Raw genomic sequence first — 15,118 nt, forward strand, 5'->3', positions numbered from 1 at the left:
GCCATCAACTCTGGGTATTTCTCTTGGAATAACAAAATCTACAAGCAGATAGAGGGAACCGCCATGGGTTTCCCCCCTCTCACCCCCCTTGCCAATTTCTATATGGAAGATTTCGAAAAACGAGCCATAGACTCAGCCCCACTCAAATCTTCTATCTGGCTAAGATATGTAGATGATGTGTTCTCTATTTGGCCTCATGGCCCAGACACGTTAGATTCCTTCCTCGGTCATCTCAATAGCCTACATCCAAGAATCCAGTTTACTATGGAAAAGGAAAAGAACAATTGTTTACCCTTCCTAGACACCTTAGTCACGCGCCTGCCTAATGATACACTTGCCTTCACTGTATACAGAAAACCCACACACACACAGGCAGATACATTCACAAACTCTCCCACCACCACCACCCCTCACAACAATATGGCATCATTAAAACCCTTACCAAGAGAGCCCACAATCTTTGTTCCAGTGGAACCGCCCTCACTACTGAGCTTAACCACATACACAGAACTTTCCTCTCCAATGGCTACAGCGAACACAGTATCAAAAAAATAATCAATTCCTCCCCCATTCCCAGTCCCTCTCGTCAACAAGATTTTAAAAATGCCATCACCATACCCTACATCCGAGGCACTTCGGAAAAAATAGCCAAGATACTAAAAAAGTATAACCTACACACAGCATATAAGCCCTACTGCAAACTTGCTACCCTTATCCGTTCTACGAAAGATCAGCTCCCTCCTCTCTCACTGCCTGGAGTTTACAAAGTACCCTGTTCCTGTAAGCTAGCGTACTTTGGACAGACAGGCAGATCAGCATCCATCCGCTTGGAGGAACACAAGTCGTACATCGTTAAACACAACTATGGCCATTCAGGCTTGGCTGACCATGTTTTGGACATCACCCACAGAGTATCATGGAAGAAAACCACCATGCTCCACCACAGCAAATTCAAGAAAGAGAGACTTTTCTTAGAAGCAGCAGCAGCTCTCAGAAACCAACCAAATCTTAACAAATACGGTTGCATTAAGCTTCCGAAGATTTGGGAAACACTCATCACCAGAGGTCCCACCTTACATTCCAGGCCACCTATTACCGCCCTTAGAGGGTGCTCCACCTAGATAGGACTCTAGTGTCACCCACGTGGTTGGCTTAGTATTGTAAGTTTTTGTGTGCATGTTAAATTAATTGTTTTTGTAATCCTCATAGATGTCCTAGTGACTAGGATGAAATATAGGAAGTATTAAATTCTATTTTAATTCTTTTTGAGTGTTGTAAAAAATCCATTAAACCTCCAACATAATAATAATAATAACTTTATGTTCTTTCACTTTACTGACAATATAGAAGATTTTTTTTCACGAATTTTCAAATGTTTGTTTCATTTAAAATATTGTGTCAAATATTTATATTTTTTAAATAACATTTATTGAAATAAATATGACATTTTGCTTTCTTTCCTTGCAAAATACCGTTATATGGATCGTAACATTTCAATTTTAGGAACGATTTCTTTCTTTTTTTTTTTTTTTTTTGTGAACAACAAATGATGTTAAACTGCATTACTCGGGGTTTCCGATTGTGAGTCTTTTTGATAGCAAAACTTTATATCCAATGGTATTTTATCAGAGACTCTTCGCCTTTGTCTTTAGGATCCGCATTACTATAATATCCAGTGTAACTAGTGGTGAGCTATGGAAATTTTAGCAAAGGGCTCGCATCATCGAGCAAAAAAAAAGCCATATTTCATATAAAAATGTTTATTAATACAGCTTGTCTACAAATGCCAATCAAAGAGTATGAGGGGACAATTAACCTGTAAAGGCTATTTGAACATGAAAGATTTAAAAAAATCTTTCATGATCTAAACATGAAATATTTGCACACAATCATCTGTATTAATTTATGTTACATAAGAAAAACGTTTTTAACTATCAAAATATAATAAGAATAAAATCTTTTATAATCACACATATGAAATAGTCCACATTTTTTATAAACAAAATAAATTTCTTTTGTTGCGATAGAAGTTTTTATGACAATCTGTAAATAATAAATAAATATTATCTAAATGCAATAATATTGAAGTATGTTATGTTTCTCTCGTTTTTATACTTCAAGTGATAATCAACGGTTCCAATCAAGGGGCATTATTTTATAGTCCTATTTATTTATATGCGATTACCAAAAGTGAATTCTTATTTGTAAAATGGTAGTAACAGTAACTATAGTATTTTATTTAATACAATCACTTTGTTAGGTTACCGTATGAGTTTTTCACTTAATATATTTCAAAAAATTTAGGCTTTTTTTTTTGAAAAAATAAAAAAGTAAACAAGAAGAACAAAGGGCTCGCAAATTTGAGAAAAATTTAACAAAGGGCTTGGGCGAGTCCCCGCGAGCGCCTTATAGCTCACCACTGAGTGTAACCACTGTAGATATGCTGAAAATATAACATGAAGGATATCCTATACAAAACACTTCAAAATTTAGGTCATTTTGAAGATTTTTTACTACATCTACCCCCCCCCCCTTCTCCTCTCCTGGAACTCAATTACATAACTACTTGAAATTTCTACTCCCCGCGAGTCCCTTATAGTTCACCACTGAGTGCAACCACTGTAGATATGCTGAAAATATAACATAAAGGATATCCTATAAGAAATAATTCAAAATTTAGGTCATTTTGAAGATTTTCTACTGCATCTACCCCCCTCCCCCCTTCTCTTCTCCTGGAACTCAATTACACAACTACTTTAAATTTCTACTGGTTTGAAAGCTTTCAGACAGTATTTAAAATCTGTTACTTCAGTTTACCGTTTTGATAAAAAAATAAAGTAAAATAAAGCAATAATATTGTTGTGCCGTCAAAGCTTCTAATTCTGTACCATTTCTTTGCAATCTGAAATCAGTTGTTCAGCAGTCTGCTGAAATTTCAGTAGTGTTATTTTTGTTATTATTATTATTTTTATTACTCCTTAATAATACTCCATAATAATCCTGTTAGCTGGAGGAAAAGCTAAACTTAGATTACTCTCACTGCTCTTGAGAAAGACAAGAGGGAACGTTTCCCCAGAAATCACGCTAAATTGCCTAGCTGTAGTAGAGAATACATCAAGAATGTCTTGTTTCATTTTCCATTGTTGATTACAGACATCCTAACACAGAAATACTGACATATCTTTTACAGGCTAATAAAGCAGTTATACCAAAATGATTTCTTAATTTATAGTGATCAGTGTCATTTTTATTATCAAAAAATTATAAATAATTTGATACAATTATCTTGAAAGAAAAAGATTTGAATTATTTAAAAGAAAAGGCACATATGTATTACATAATCATTTATGTTTTTTTGGGGAGGGAGAGAGGGTTATAGACCTATTCCTTTCTACTCGAGTAACAGTAACAGTCCGTAAGGTAACGAAAATTATTGAGAAAGTGAGAAACGAACACATCCAATAGATGCACTAAAATGTCCCTAACAATATACACAGAAATTTATTTTATTTTATTATTAAATTTTTCACCTTTCTGATTACTTTACAGATGTTCAAAACATGTTATTCTGATTGCTTTTGTAGGATGAAGCTGTTTTTTAAACATTAATTTCTCCAATATTACATAATTTAATGATTTATATTTATCAGGAAATAATATAAATGAAAAAAATATACAAAATTTGCTAATTTATAATAATCACAATTTAATTTCGGTATCGGAATATTAAAAGTTCTCTGGTACAGTTACTTTGGAAAAATAACGAATTCAAACAAAAAGAAAGTGCACATATGTTATCTAGCAGTATTTGTGTGTGTGTGTGTGTGTGTGTGTGAGAGAGAGAGAGAGAGAGTGAGTGAGTGATATAATTTTGGGAGGAGTTAGCCATTAAAGGTGAATTAATTCTGTGATGAATTAATGAAATTTTCCAAAATGAAATTTTGGAAATAAAATTTCATTTTGACGCATGCACCTACACAAGTTTCGAAGGATAAACTGTAGGGAAAATATCGCTACTTCAAAACTGCCGCATAATATCGAAATTAGCCGAAAATATGTACGTAACAGTTGACTTCATAACTGCTGTTTATTTCGATTTGTAGTGAGTGATTAGAAGGAAACCAAGAAAGTTGAAATGCAAAAACTTACAGATTACGTCATAAAAATTATGCATTATTACATGATATGTTTCAAGATTTACGTATGATTCTCTATAAAGCAAAATTTAAAAGTGCGAACCTTCACGCAATCTGTGAACTAACCTTCGAACTTAGATTATGAATAAAAAAGCAAACTTAATTTGGAACAGATGGAGGCTGTATTCATTTTTAGATTCGGATTTTCATGAATTTATAAAATAATTGTTTGACAAAAATAATTATCTTCAATCAAGTTCTGGGAGAATTTTAAAATGCATTGGTGATTAAAATAATTAGCAAAAAAAATTGATAGAAATTGATCTTCCAAAATGATACAATATGAAGTGAAGAAAGTATGAAAGGATTTCTTACTTTGCACTGACATTAAAATCTGTAATTATACAATAAAAACAAGCAGCAAAAAACAATTATAACTCATAAGTATTTAGTCTGATATAACTTAGATTCCGGTTACCGAGCAAACGGCAAGCAATAGGGTAATCTAGTTAAGTGTTCTTTTCAGAGTGAAGGATTTTTGCCCCTTCTAATGGACATGACAGTCAAACTGCACTTCTTATCCATGTTCTTTCAACAGGTGGACAGAATATTATCCAGGTTTGCTGGACATGTATATACATCCAGCAAAGAAATGGTATGCTTACATACATGAATTTTATGGAATACAGGAGTTCCTATTAGTTTTATATTCTAAGGAAAGGAAAGAACAATGTATTTCAAATGGAAGGGGAAGGCCATACAAATTTTTCAGTGGCCTCTAGTTTTTATATTATGAATTTATTATTTAAAAATAAGTATTTTATTTTGCAACTATAATTAGGCTGCTTTTTTTATTGTTCTTTGTGAGGAGTAAGGTTTTAAAATGTGGCCCCCATAGAGAGTGAGGCCCCAGCTTGCGCCTAATGTTAAGTGCGGCCCTGACTGAGGCCTTTACTCAGTCTGATGCAGAAGATAGTGGAAAATCACCACAATTCTCTTATTCATCAGCAGACTTGCATTTCAGACTAAAAGCAACATCAGTTCGTCCCAGGATGATCTTAAATGGCCAGAGAGTGCTAAGCAAGACCTCATTGGAGTGTGGAATGTACAAAGCCAACTTGCACCAACTTGGAAAATTTGTTATAAATGATTATAACTTCCCTCCTTAAAGGAAGGAAGCATATGAACATGGATGTCCTTCACCCAGCTGGGTGAGACAGACACGAATTGACTGCCTCTTCTTCCTTGTAATATACCTATGAAAATCACTTTGGTCAGTCCTTCTCTTTCTGCATTGTTCTATTTTTTAACAGAATTACACCAAAACAATAAATAAATAAAAAGATATTTATTAATCGCTTACATTTCTGGATTTCAAATCAGTATGATCAAAGTACAATGATATTATAATATACAGTACAAGTGACAGTGAGTATAGGAAACAGTTCGATTATAATCTGAATTCTTTGTCCATTACAATTTCAATTTTTTTCTTATACTCATTGTCACTTCTGTATTGTAATATGTAATTATTCTTGGATCATGTTGGTTTGAAATCCAGTTAAATATAATCTAATTTAATAATTATCTTTATTTTTCTGTGTGACTCTCACCTACAAAAGGTTATAAACCTATAGTACATTATAACCATAGGTGGACTAAAGATTTTTTTCTTTCTATTTATATATATATATTTTTTTTTTCTATTTTTTTTTTTTTACCTCATTCAGAAACAGAAACATCACTCTGGAATCCAAATGGAACTTTTTCAAGCCAGCTCAGGCTTCCAATAAGCAGAGTAGTGGTCTCACACCAGGCAGTGAAATTCATCTGTCATCTAAAGATAATCACATGCATCCATATTCATGGAAGGATTCAAACCCATAGCCTGTTGGTTAGTGAACAGATATATGCTAACCACATGTCCAGCTAGGTTGGCATTAAAAAGCAGAGATGAATAATGTCCAACAACTAAGTCACCACAAGACAACTAAGAAATTATATTTGTGAATTTAGGGATGCAAAACACACGTGTTGAAAGTTGAAAGAAACACGTGTTTTGTGTCCCTAAATTCATAAATATGAATGCTGATCACCGTGTAACCTTAAAAGAAAGAACTAAGAAATTAATTCTCTCTAAAAAAGTTAAAAATTTGTTACACTTTGTCCTATAAAATGGCCTCAGTTTATATGGCTCAACTAGAGTAGTATTAGATAAATACTGCTATCAAGTAAAGTGGTGACACTCCATGAGAATATACTTTATGATACTTATGATTACTGAATATTTGCACATAGCTCCTATTTTAGACAATCTACACAATCTAAAAAATATAGCAAAAGCTGTTATGGTAAATGGAGCTGCCTTTGTATTCCCACCTAAGGCTAAAATTAAGATCTAACTAATTAAAATTTTATGTATTAATAGTGTTAAAAAAGACATATCTGAGTATATATTTTTTGAAGGAAGTGATGACATAGTATTTGGTGCCATCTTGATTGAGATGACAATGTAAATGGAAAAAGTTTGAGAATAGAGAGTAAATCTTTGGGTGTAGAAAAATATATCCAGTAATCAAAATGAGACATGAATATGATTATGAATATGAATGTAGTCTTTGATAGCATACTGGGTGTGGGTTTTACACAAGAGAACATATTCCCTATAAAACATTTAGAGAGTTCTGTATATATGTTCATTAGAGTTAATTGATGTTAACTGACTTATTCATTATAATTCCAGTTAGGAAAATCTGAAAGATGCATTGAATTTCTGTCACTCTATGCTGAAGAGCAAAGTATTGAAAAGCTAAATCAGTGATTATTCCAAAACACAGGTAATCACATAAAATAGGAAATAGTTCAACTTTGCTGAACTCACACATGCATGTTCACCATATGTTAAGGCTTAAATGCTCGCCATATGTTAAGGAGAAACTCATGTTAGAAGTTTAATGGAGTGAAATAGCACTAGGAAAGGATTAAAAACAGTATTTAATTCTTCCAATATTTTGTCTCAGTTACAGAGACATCATCAGATGTTTCTGTAAGTTATATATAACATATACTTATATGTGTGTTATGTTCCATCGAGTCGCTTTTGACTCCTGTTTATCCCACAAACATACACTCTCCATTCAGATCTGTCCCTGACCATGTCTTTCAGAATTTCCGAGCACACTCCAGTTGCTTCTTTAACTCTATCTAATTCTTGGTCTTTCTTCCTCTTCCATCAACTTTAGCAAGCATCATCATCTTCTCCAGACTGTCATTTGCTCGCATAATATGTCCGAAGTATGACAATTTTTGCTTGATGATCATAGCTTTGAGGAAGAAATCTGGCTTTATTTTGTCTATCACTGATTTATTGGTTTGCTTTACAGTCCATGGTATTCTTAGTAAACCTCTCCAAACCCATAATTCAAATGCATCTATCTTCCTTCTTTCACTCTTTCTCAGGGTCCAACTTTCACATCCATACAGTACCACAGGGAATACCATTGCTTTCACGATTCTGATTTTTGTTGCGAGGCTAATATCTTTATCTTTAAAGATCTTGCTTAAATTTGTCATTGCTTTCTTTCCAAGTAATAATCTTCTTCTAACTTCTTCAGTACAATAACCATCTTTTTCAATTCGGGATCCTAGAAGCACAAAATTGTTAACTGCTTCCATTTTCTCCCCATCTACTTCAAAATCATTAAGTTCACATGTTGCCATAACTTTTGTCTTTTTGAAGTTAAGTTTAAGACCATATTAAGTTCCTCCAAATCTTCTTTGCATTCTGCTAGCAAGGTGGTATCATCTGCATACCTCAAATTATTAATATTTTTTCCACCAATTTTAATTCCAACTGAAGACTCTTCCAGCCCTGCCATTCTTAAAATGTATTTGCTGTACAAGATAAACAAGTACGGAGATAAAATACATCCTTGTTGCACCCCTTTGCCTATTGTGAAATACTCAGTTTCTCCAAGATCTGTTTTCGGACAGTAGCTTCTTGTTCATAATAAAGATTCCTCAGAAGGATAATGAAATGCTCTGGGACTCCCATTGTTCATAACACATTCCACAGTTTCACATGATCTACAGAGTCAAAAGCCTTGCTATAGTCAAGGAAACAAAGGTAGACATTCTTTTGATATTCCTGTGCTCTTTCTATTATCCATCTCACATTGGCGATTTGATCTCTTGTTCCTCTGCCTTTTCGAAATCCTGCTTGTTCATCTGGCATTTCTCTTTCATGAATGGTTCCAGTCTTTTCTGAATGGTCTTAAGTAAGACTTTACTTGTATGAGAAATCAGTGCTATAGTTCTGTAATTTTTGCACTCTCCTGCATCGCCTTTCTTCAATAAAGGTATATAAACTGATTTTTTCCATTCCCTAGGTCATGCAGTTGCGATTGCTGACATAGAGCTGTTAAAATTTTAACTGCCTCTTCTCCCAGGGCTTTGAGCAGCTCAATAGGTATTCCATCTCCTCCTGGTGCCTTCTTACTGGATAGCTGTTGCAGTGCCTACCTCACTTCACTCTCCAGTAGCACTGGCTCCTGTGTATAATCCTGCTCTTCAAATTTCTCAGTAATTTTGGAGTCCTTTTTGTAAAGGGCTTCTGTATACTCTTTCTATCTTTCTTTGATGTCTAGAGCTTCTGTAAGATATCCTTTGTGTTTACTTTTCAATATTGTCACCTTGACACTAAACTTTCCTGTTAGTTCTGTGATCTTTTTGAAAAAATCTCATGTTTTTCTTTTCTTGTTTTGGTCTTCTATTTGTTGGCATTGCTGGTTAAAGTATTTTTCCTTGTCTCTTCTGGCTTATCGTTGAAACTCTGCATTCAAATGCCGTACTTCCTGCATCCTGTGGCTTCATTTTCCTCCTTTCCTGAGCAGTTTTGATGGCATCTTCTGACAGCCATTCGGACTTCTTCTTCTTTAGACTTCTTATATAACATATATTATATACTTATATGACATTATATCATATACATACTTATATAACACACAGAAACATATATGAATCTTATAAACACTCATCCAGAAAAAAAAAAAAAATGTTTTTTTCCCTTCTTATGCTTGTTTGTTTATTTTTCACATACTAAACAAACAATCCAGTTTGAAAGCATATCTATAGACAAATAAATCACATTTTCAGTTGCTCTGTCTTGCTACCAACCTGTCAGTCTTATAAAAGTCTGAAAATTAAGATTTATGTTAATTTCTTAACCTTTTAACAATCTGATAATACTAATTTATGTATGGTTACATGATGGTAAGATTTATGTTATTTTGTGGTAGAAATAACATCGCTCAAACAATACCATGATTGTCAATCATAATTTTTTTTTTATTCATAAGCACTGAGTTGAAAAAAAATTTAACTATTCTCTCTTCATTTATAGGCGAGTAATGTTTAAGCCTCAGATTAACAAGTCTAAAAAAGCTTTATCGTTTCCAGTATTGCATTCAGGATCAACCAAAAAAATAAGGTAATATCAATTATGAACTAAGTCTGACTTTTAAAATATTGAAAACAATTGTTAAATTAATTATTTTGTATATTATAATTCCATTCCACTCCCTTGTTCATGCTCTCTTTATGCAGCTTCCTTGGCTGGTTCCTTATTCCTCTTTCTCCTTGTGAATGAATAAACGTTTCTATCATGTTATCCTTTGTCCTATATGTTATGCTTTGCAAATGACATTCCTTCAGCCTGTTTTCAATAATAACATTCCAGACTTTGATATTACCTTGAAATTATTATGAATCATTTTTCAGTTTCTTCTGTTATGCCTTTTTTCTTGGAATGATTGAGAATAGTATTGGCTGAACTTTTTCATGTGCTGCATAATGAGAACTTTTTCTATTAGTTAATTCATTCATTTCATAAGCATGCACAATGTTTACAAACTTTTTACCTTTTCGGGTCATTTAATAATTTCTACTTTTAGTCCATAGTTATAATGTGCCTGTTCTTATCTGTGAATACATATATTCTCAATACATTGCTTTTACATTTCCAAGATATATTTAAGATTGTTATTTCATTTACAATAAATACTTGTGTGGATTCACTTACAAGACAACTTCTGCTCAAGGCAGAAACAAACAAAATGGCAATGACATTATCAGATTATTAGGAAAGCCATCTATTATGTTAAAATACAGATTATTGTGGATTAAGCCATATTTCATAGCGAAATATAGTAAAATAAGTTTCAAAAATTTATCACAAAGTTTACAAATATAACCTTCAGCATCGGAGTGACTATTAAGGAGTGCAAACCAAAGTAACTCCAATGCTGAAGGTTATATATTCTCATAAACTTGCTGATAAATTTCTGAAATCTTTATGTTTCTATATTTGGCTATAAAATACTGTTAGATCAATAATATCCTCCATTTTAATATCTTACCTGTACCAAACCAAAACCTTTCAGCTGTATATTTTAATCATCTGTTATGATTACAAAGTGGCACTTGTTAGATGGCATTGCTGGTTGTAAATCAAAGTACTGCAACTTCATAGATTCATATCTATGAATCTATATAACTCAAATCCATGTAAGTCAGACATAATTACCTTACTTGTATTTACTTCTGTAAAACTAGAAGGCCTTTTTCCAGTGGATTTTGCAGCATGTATCCAAAGCATGGTCTATAGACTACAATATCTACATAGCAGAATGTTAGGTCTCTGCATGATAGAGTTATGCTTTCTCTTCAAATGTCACCTCATAAAGAAGTTAGATGGAAGGAGAAAGAGAAAACTCTGCAAGCAAATTGAGGAGATAGAGCCCTTTCCTGTACCCTCTTTTTTGTTTAAAGAGAGAGAGATCTTGAATTAGGTCAGAGGTATCAAGTGACAAGGAAAATTCTACAAACAAATAGAAGGTGCTGACACCATCACCTCTCCCAGCAGATGGCATTATAAAAAATCAATTTGCTCTGATGATAATATCTTCATCGCTGAACATAACAAGATTCAAAAAACCTTCTTAGTCAATTGCTGTAGTCCCCACTATGAAAATTCACTAAAAAGACTGAAAATATACTATCTGGTGACTACTTCAGACCACACAAAAAAATGGCATCCATTATCTGCATTTTGAGCGATTCATCATCAGATTATAGAAGAAAGAAAAGAGAAACTGGTTATGAAGTATTGCTGCAAAGCTTATAAAGCTAATCTAAAACTCACAAGTTTATAAAATGGCTCATAAGTTTTTGTGAAATTAGATTTTCTGTAATCTCATGACAAATCACTCAAACATCCAGTACCCTTTTATTAATATTGCTGATTAGTCATGATACAGATTTCTTATTTTTACTTGTTGTTTGTACATTTTTGTATTTTCATTTATTGTATGATTTATTGCTTTACTGGATTATATATTTTTATATTTGCTATTCTATGTTTGTAATTTATAATAATAATAATAATTATTATTATATGGGTATCTCCATGGTGTCAGGCAATTTATTACGGTAGACCCATCATGCACACACTAACCATTATTCACACAAAGCCTATCATACCACTCCTTGAACTTATTCAGTGATGAAGCATTCACAACCACCTCAGCCCTTTCTACCCATTAGCAACCTTCCAACAAAAAGCCTAGTCCTAACATCCTCTTGGTGTCCACTCTTGTATACAATTTCCAGGAATGAGTCCCTTGTTCTCTACTAAAAAATGTCTTCAGTGTAATCCTGTAAAACCTCTTTAATAACTTGTATACTTCTAACATGTCCTCTCTTTTTTGCCTGTCAGCTAGTTTTTGAAGCCTCCACAGACCTTCAATCTGTTCTCATAGAGAGCACACAATAAACCTGCTAGCATCTTCATCACTAGTCTCTGGAGCCTTTTACCATTTCTTCATTCCACCATGAAATCCAGTTGACCAGATTTGTGCAATTAGTCTAGATGTAGCCATATGAAAACCTTATAAAAGAGAATAATAACCTTTCTATCCTTGTTTGTCAGTGTGTTCTTCAACAATCATTTAAACTGATGTGCTGTTTTGGCTGTATTTGTAATATGACTGCTACACTTCAACTCACTGTCAACAATCACTCCCAAATCCATAGCTTCACAGTTTCCTGAATTTCAGTTCCATCAATATAGTAAACTGCACATGATCTCTTTGTCTTCCCAAAGTGCATCACCTTAGTTGGCCATGTTAAAAAGGCAGCTGTAGAAAGTTTTTTCAATTGGTTATAAATTGAACTAACTTATATTGAAAGAACTTATATTCTTGTTTAATCCTTTATCCAGCTGGAGAAAGTTTTTTCACTTGGTTATAAATTGAATTAAAAACCAAGAACTTATATTCTAGAGAAGGTTCTACTAAGGCAGAAGAGGAGGAAATTTTTAAGGCTTTAGAGAAAGCAACTGGCACAAAGAAAAATGAAAAGGAAATGATTGTCAGACATACAAAAATAATTTGTGAAAATTTGGAGAAAAGAGCAAAGCTAATAATAACGACAAATACCTGTTGGATTTCTGCTCAGGACATGGACTGGTTATTACTAACACAATGTTTCAACATAAAAATGTGTACAAATTCACATGGAGAGAAGAGGCAAGGAATAACAAAAGTCTCATTGACTATGTTATTGTTGATAGTGATGTTTTCTCCCTGGGGCAGGACACCAGAGTGTACAGAATATTTGAAATTGGAAGTGATCACTATTTAGTCTTGAGTAGGATAAAATTGAATTTCATATTGAAAAGAATAACATGTAAGAAAGTTTTAAAGCGAATAAAAGTTGAATAGCTCTCAGATGTGAACTGTAGACTAAAATACACAAAGATTATTGAAGAAAAAATGAAAGAGTTTGAGAACAGGAATCAAACCTTGGAGATTCAGTGGCAAGCCTTGAAGAAAGCCCTGATTGATTCAGCTAGAGAGGCATGTGGTGAAGTTGTCTGCAAGGATAGAAAAATTAGAACTCCATTGTGGACACAGAAAGTTAAAGAGGCAGTGAAGGAAAAGAAGAAAGCCTATCAAAAGTTCCTGGCAAATAAGTCAGCTTGTGCTCTTAGAGAATACAGAGTCAAATGCAGGAATGCTAAACACTGTGTAAAACTAGCTAAACAAAAGTCATGGGAGGACTTTGGCAAGAATACAGAAAATAAATATCAAGAAGGTGGCAAAATATTCTGGAGGCTGTTGAAGAAGCTTAGGAATGAAGGAAAGAGTGCTGTAAAAGGAGTTAGAGATGATAAAGGTGACATGAAAATGGGAGAAAAAGATATCCTTGAAGTATGGAGTTTGAAAAACTGCTAAATGAAACAAATGACAGCACAGTGATAAAAAACACTAACCAGGCATGCAGTCAGGAATCATGCAGTCATATCCATACTTGAAGTAGAAAAAGCCGTCAGAGGCTTGAAATGTGGAAAGGCAGCAGGAGTAGATGATATTCGACCAGAAATGCTGAAGTACGGTGGTATAAAAGTCTTACAGTGGCTGCACTGCATAGTTCAGAAAGCCTTGACAGAGGGACGAATTCCCGATGGTTGGAGTAGAGCTCTCATAGTACCCATATATAAAAAGGGAAATAAAACTGAATGTGAGAATTACAGAGGTATTTCCCTACTGAGTGTTCCTGGCAAGATTTATGCAAGTATACTTGAGAAACGGTTGAGAAGAATTGTGGAAGAAAAGCATGGTTAAGAACCAGCTGGATTCAGGCCAAATAGAGGCTGTCAGGATCAGATCTTCACTTTGTGACAAATAGTCGAGAAAGCATGGGAATATAATAAAGATCTGTATTTAAGTTTTGCCGATTTGGAAAAGGCATATGACAAGGTGCCAGGAGAGAAGCTGTTCGATATGCTACAGTTATATGGTGTCAGTGGGGCATTATATCAAGCAATACTTAGTCTTTATTTAAGTTATAAGTCAGCAGTTAGAATTGAAGGAAGTACAGGAAGATGGTTTAATGTTAAATCTGGTGTGAGACAAGGATGTACATTAGCCCCTCTGTTATTCATTATCTATATGAATCACATTATGAAGGAAAATGGTATTAAACATGATATCAAAATTGGAGATGTTAATATCAGCTCTTTGCTTTGTGCGGATGATGTTATACTTCTAAATAAATCTGCTACAAGTCTGCAAGATTCTCTGACTTAATTGAATAGCTGTTGTAATAGATATGGTATGAAGGTCAGCAATAAAAAGCAAAGACAATGAAAATAGGCAGAATCATTGAAAATGTCAACTGTGTTGTGAATGGAGAACCTGTGGAACAAGTAAAACATTTCAGCTACTTAGGCACGATTTTTAGTGAAGATGGTAAATTAAATATAGAAATAAACAACAGAATCAGAAAAGCTAGTATGGTGGAAAGTCAATTGAATAAATTCATATGGAATAAGAGAGAAATTAGTTGGAACACTAAATTAGCTGTATACAAAACAGTGTTCAAACCAGTTTTAACTTATGGATCTGAGAGCTGGGTCAGAAGTAAAACACTTGACCAAAGACTAGAGACTGCAGATATGAGAGTCGTGAGAAAGATTATAGGTGTGAACAGATGGCATCAATGGCAATATCATATTATAAATAGGGTATTAGGAAAGAACTTGATATTGTCAGTATCCAGGAATGTGTTAGCAGAGCTAATCTCAGGTGGTATGGTCACCTAAACAGAATGGGCGAAGAAAGATTAGCAAAACAAGTGTTCTCTGCCAGGTTGGCAGCAAAATGACCCAGAGGAAGACCAAGATATAGGTGAATTGATACGGTACAAAGTGCCTTAGACGATAGAAATATAAGATCTGATAATGTTGGAGTCTTGACAAGTAACAGACTGATTTGGAGGAAAATTGTAGATAGGAAGTTAGCAATGATGTAAATTTTTTTTTCATGTAGTACTATCATATCCCGTACCACTTGGGTTTTTGTCCCCATGGTCAGGAGGTCAAACAAGGCAGGTGTTAGATGTATGAGCAGTAGTATCAAGCT

The 15,118-nt window shown here is 33.8% G+C and overlaps 1 protein-coding gene across 1 annotated transcript in view; it reads left to right on the forward strand.

Moving 5' to 3' along the window:
- LOC150101456 (WD repeat-containing protein 27-like) overlaps window positions 1–15,118 on the forward strand; it is a 151,341-nt gene that overhangs the window by 99,738 nt on the left and 36,485 nt on the right. The window contains exon 7 of the mRNA XM_090400800.1: window positions 9,538–9,624. Within this exon, the coding sequence (XP_090256926.1) occupies window positions 9,538–9,624 (87 nt within the window). The remainder of the gene's footprint in view (window positions 1–9,537; window positions 9,625–15,118) is intronic.

Source organism: Typopeltis vanoorti, chromosome 11 (assembly GCF_054136105.1).
Source record: "Typopeltis vanoorti isolate ZY-2024b chromosome 11, IOZ_Tvanoo_1.0, whole genome shotgun sequence".
NCBI lineage: Eukaryota > Metazoa > Arthropoda > Arachnida > Uropygi > Thelyphonidae > Typopeltis > Typopeltis vanoorti.